Source organism: Brassica napus, chromosome C5, assembly GCF_020379485.1.
Source record: "Brassica napus cultivar Da-Ae chromosome C5, Da-Ae, whole genome shotgun sequence".
Taxonomy (NCBI): Eukaryota; Viridiplantae; Streptophyta; class Magnoliopsida; order Brassicales; family Brassicaceae; genus Brassica; species Brassica napus.
Window position 1 is genome coordinate 41,900,512 of NC_063448.1, and position 4,708 is coordinate 41,905,219.

The 4,708-nt window shown below is 34.9% G+C and overlaps 1 protein-coding gene across 1 annotated transcript; it reads right to left on the reverse strand.

Annotated features, from left to right (window-relative positions):
- Window positions 1-1,085: 1,085 nt before the first annotated feature.
- LOC106345891 (UPF0725 protein At1g23950) lies at window positions 1,086-3,020 on the reverse strand. The gene is made up of 6 exons (XM_013785103.3): window positions 2,882-3,020; window positions 2,463-2,615; window positions 2,165-2,357; window positions 1,907-2,061; window positions 1,729-1,815; window positions 1,086-1,632 (listed from the first exon to the last, which is right to left on the reverse strand). Exons 1-6 carry the CDS (start codon window positions 2,957-2,959, stop codon window positions 1,300-1,302), a joined length of 999 nt encoding a protein of 332 aa, XP_013640557.1. The 5' UTR covers window positions 2,960-3,020; the 3' UTR covers window positions 1,086-1,299.
- Window positions 3,021-4,708: the final 1,688 nt, after the last annotated feature.

The window sequence follows — 4,708 nt, forward strand, 5'->3', positions numbered from 1 at the left end:
CAACCGTTGTGCCTCTATCTATATCCATACGTACACAACTTTAACTGGAGCAATTACAAATAATTTTAAGACATTGCCAACAACACGTCGATGTAACAATCTCATAGTAGTGTTCTTCGATCCACCTGCAGCTCCATAAACCGACAGCGTGAAAGCCAACTTGTTTGATCCCGTACTACTCCACCAAATGATCCGGGGGAGTTTTAATCCAATCGACCATTCTTCAACCACAAAAGAGAGCATGAAAACCGGTTTGTGCATACCATCTGTTAAGCTAGACGGGCTTCCAACCTAAAACCAATTGGTGATAAGTGGAGTGACCCATCTATCTTATATATTACTAAAGATCTCTTCCAACTACCGATGTGGGACCTTTGTCCCTAATACGCCCCCTCGAGATGATGGCTCTTTAAGCGTCAATCTCGGAATGTTTGGGCAAGGATCGAGGGCCAACTTTGGGCCGGGTCTATGTGGATCGGGTTGGACAGCGTGGATCGGGCTCTGATACCATGTTAAGCTAGATGAGCTTCCAACCTAAAACCAATTGGTGATAAGTGGAGTGACCCATCTATCTTATATATTACTAAAGATCCCTTCCAACTACCGATGTGAGACCTTTTGTCACTCCACTTATCACCAATTGGTTTTAGGTTGGAAGCCCATCTAGCTTAACATGGTATCAGAGCCCGATCCATGCAGTCCAACCCGATCCACATCGACCCGGCCCAAAGTTGGCCATCGATCCTTGCCCAAACATTCTGAGATTGACGATTAAAGAGCCATCATCTCGAGGGGACGTATTAGGGACAAAAGGTCCCACATCTGTAGTTGGAAGGGATCTTTAGTAATATATAAGATAGATGGGTCACTCCACTTATCACCAATTGGTTTTAAGTTGGAAGCCCATCTAGCTTAACACCCTCCACTACCTTCAAAGATTCCTCACCGGCTCACCCTATCATTATATTTATAGAACCCTGAACGTGGAGAAATTTCAGTGGTTCTGGTAGTAGACTCCTAGGTTGGGTTCCTTTCAAGGGCCTTTGGATGTAAGGATTAGCTTACAAATAGAATGGGAAATGAAAAGGAGAACTAAATCATTCCATTACTAAAGCACAAATATGCTTGCTAACGATTACCAAAAAAAAAAAATGCTTGCTAACATATTTAATAGGTTGTACTTGTATCTGAAAACAGTACTCAATAAAAAGGCCCACAAAATGGCTTAATTTATAATCTGATCCACACATTCAAAATGGATCTTATCATCACGAGGAGGGCCTTACTCCATGAGTTGTACTAGTCTGAGCGAGGTCGCTTTTTACAACTCTGGATTTTCTTTCCATTTTGGAGAGCCACAGAAGGCTGCTTTTGAGTACTTCGACCACCACAAAACTTACCCGAAATAGTCAGGCATCCATACTTATCGAGGACTCTTCTAACCACAGCTTTGCGTTCGACATGCTCACCAATCTCAAAAATCATTCTAGGGGAACAAACATTTGCCAGGCCCTTAAACTTTATGTAGACATTTGCACGTGTAGCCTTGAGTCTCTCATTTGGCGGCTCCACATCTTCAATACCAGTTTCTATGGCCACTTCCAGAATCTCCAATTTGGAAACAACATCCCTCTGTAGCAGAGTCAACAACAACATTGTTGATGTTAGTTGTTATTATTACCATTAGTATCAATCATGATATGTGATTAATTGATATGTAAAATTTACCTCCGCGACCAGCCTAGCATCTGCACAAATTACAAGTTCCAGATACAGAGGAATCCAATCATTGGCTTGCCACTCTGATTCCTTCACCTGCAAAAGCCAAAAGAAAAGGATATCAGTACTTGCTTAATTGATCATGAGAAAAGAAAAGTTAATAGTGTCATCTTACACAAAATCGTACCAAGTAAAACCGTTTTCCATCATTCAAAGCATCATCTGACGGCCAATCAGGTAATTCACCTTTGAAGAAACTATCTGCAAGCAATTCACCTTTGAAGAGACCATCCTCCTTTGCTGCATCATGAAAGTGTGGTACAAAGGGCTTCTTGGGGTTCACTATGCAACAACATGATTAATCATAAAAGAGATATGAAGATTTTATACCAAAAAAGAACAAAAAGCAAAAACAAAAAATGAACAATAGTGCAAAACAAGTCACCTTCATCTTTAACTCTGGAAATGGTGCATATAATATGCAAACAGTGTATTTTTTGGTCACCAACTTTCACCTGGAAGGTTTTCTCCAGTGGGTGAAGAGCTGGATCGTGTGCAAGCAAAGTGATGTAGAAAGAGGACAAACAATGCTGTAACATGTTGAATTTCACTAGGGAATCAAGCTGGAAGTTTGTCTCCTAGCAGATGAAAAAAAGAAGAAGTAAAAGTGAATGAATGTGGTATAAGGGAACAATAGCATGCATGTTGGTAAAGCACAAAGAGAAGAGTAGTTATTAATTTACCTTCAACATATTGTAACGATGTAGCCCCACCTTAGCATAAAGGTTGACCATTACAGGATGAGGATAACTCTTAAAACGTACACAATCGTAGGGCATCAGTCCAGTGATCACTCCAGAATTTGATGGTAATGAAATATTCTCAACATCGAAGCCCTAAGACCAGTCAGCAAAATAATCAGTCCATAAACAACCATAGAAGGGTTCGATTTAGCTTCAATACTGAAACCTAAGACTCATCAGCTAGATAATAATCCGTCCATAAACAATCTAGAAGCGATCGGTTTATTTTAAATACCAGAAATCTAAGATCAATCAGCAAATAATCAACTTCATAAACAACCTAGAACGTTCGATCGATTCTAAGAGCATCATATAGTATAAATTAAATTCAATAAACAATAATAAGTTGGACGATTTACCTCGGATTCTTTCACTTGACGCCAATAATCCCTCTGCACGCTATAAAAATCTACCGACTGATTTTCCAAGGTCGACATATCTCCTCTTGACGGGGATGCGCTTTTTTTCTTTTTTTTTTTTAATATTCTGGCGATTGTTAGTTATATATCAATCGGATGGGATTCACTTATGGGCTTTTAGTTGGGCTTCTCAACCTTTAATGTTTTCTATTTTTACATCTAAAAGAAAACATTCTTTTTCGTTTGTTTAACATTCTAAATAAAACCTTTCTTACTTAACATATATGTTACATGGAAACGAAATCGGATACATAGAAACAGAAGTGAGATTTTAAAAAGATTTAGAAATATATCCATTTATACATATATATATTAAAATAAAATAAAATTTTATGAAATTTAGGACTAAAAACTATATATGATTTAAACTTAAAATTAAGCATTTATTCATTTATAATAATTTTAAAATTATTTCATATTAAAACAGTGAAAATACACATAAATTAAGTGTAAATTATTATATTAATTATTTTAGTACTTCATAAATAATTGACACAATATATTTGAATCTATGATATATCTTTAATAATAACCTCTATGCATAAAGATACTTTATAGTATTAGTTTTAATATTTATATTCTCTTTATTTCAATACTGTTAAATTTGGATTTTATTGAAATTAAAACTATGAATTTTTTTTTGATTTGTGACATTGTGTTATTAAAAAAAATGGAGGCGTGATTCCGCAACGGAATCGTAATCTTCCAACATGTTTTTTAAGAGAATATTTTAGAAGCGTTTTGGAAGCGAGATTCCGTAAGTTTCCACGAGATTCCGACTCTGATTTCGATTCCGAAGCGGAAAGCAGACATCTATTGAAATTTTCATGCATCCTAGGTTAACACTAACGTTGTATTCAGATACTATGTTATCGTACTAATAAAAGTTAAGCTTTTCGAAAAAAATATCTAAATTCTAGAAAAAGGAAAACAACAAAAAGGTTATCATTCAGAGACCGTATTCAAACAAGCCCGTTGCCGTCAAGAGAGGCCAACACGTCGTAGAGGTCAAACCTCAGGTAAGATAAAGACTTCAGGGGCGGATCTACTAAGGTTGTAGGGGGGACCTAAAAATAATCAAATTTATTTGTTTCGTATTAGACTTAATTAACGCCTTGAGTGTTGACAGCAGTACGAGTAATACACACTGCGGGACAGCAAGTATGTTACTATTCAGGTTCCGAATGTTTAAAAACCGTTTCGCTCCGCACCAGTAAAACCTCTATAAATTAATAATGTTGAGACTTTGAAATTTATTAATTTATAAAGATATTAATTTGTTTCCTTATTTAGATTTTTTATTTTAATATATATTTATTCTAAAATAAGAAAAATATTTGATTTTATCTTATAGATATTAACTGTAGTTTTTTGAAATTTGACATTTATTATATTATTTGGTGTATATAATATATATTTTATAGAAATTAAATGTGGTTTTAAATATAATATTACTTACATAAAATATGTATATATAAAGATTATTAATTCATAATTTTAATGGGGCCAAATATTTAAATAGAATTTTCTAAAAAAATATTATCTTATTATTCTATCGATTTGTGTCAAATTATGAACTGACCCAAATTGAGACCGGCGAAATTTATTAATTTATCGAGTATTAATTTATAGAGTTTCTACTGTAATTAATAATAACGAGAATTTCTACGTATATCTATATATCTATATGTTTTTGTTATATTACAATCACACCGTAATTGTTCCGCAGTTTTACTGCACATAGCCGTTCAGAGACCCTCGGTTACT

Excerpts from the sequence above, each read along its gene's own strand:
- LOC106345891 (XM_013785103.3), bottom strand. The coding sequence starts at position 2,959 with ATGTCGACCTTGGAAAATCAGTCGGTAGATTTTTATAGCGTGCAGAGG. Across the intron at positions 2,358-2,462 it reads ATCGTTACAATATGTTGAAG|GAGACAAACTTCCAGCTTGA; the intron begins GTAAATTAATAA and ends TTCATCTGCTAG. Across the intron at positions 1,633-1,728 it reads ATGCTAGGCTGGTCGCGGAG|AGGGATGTTGTTTCCAAATT; the intron begins GTAAATTTTACA and ends ACTCTGCTACAG.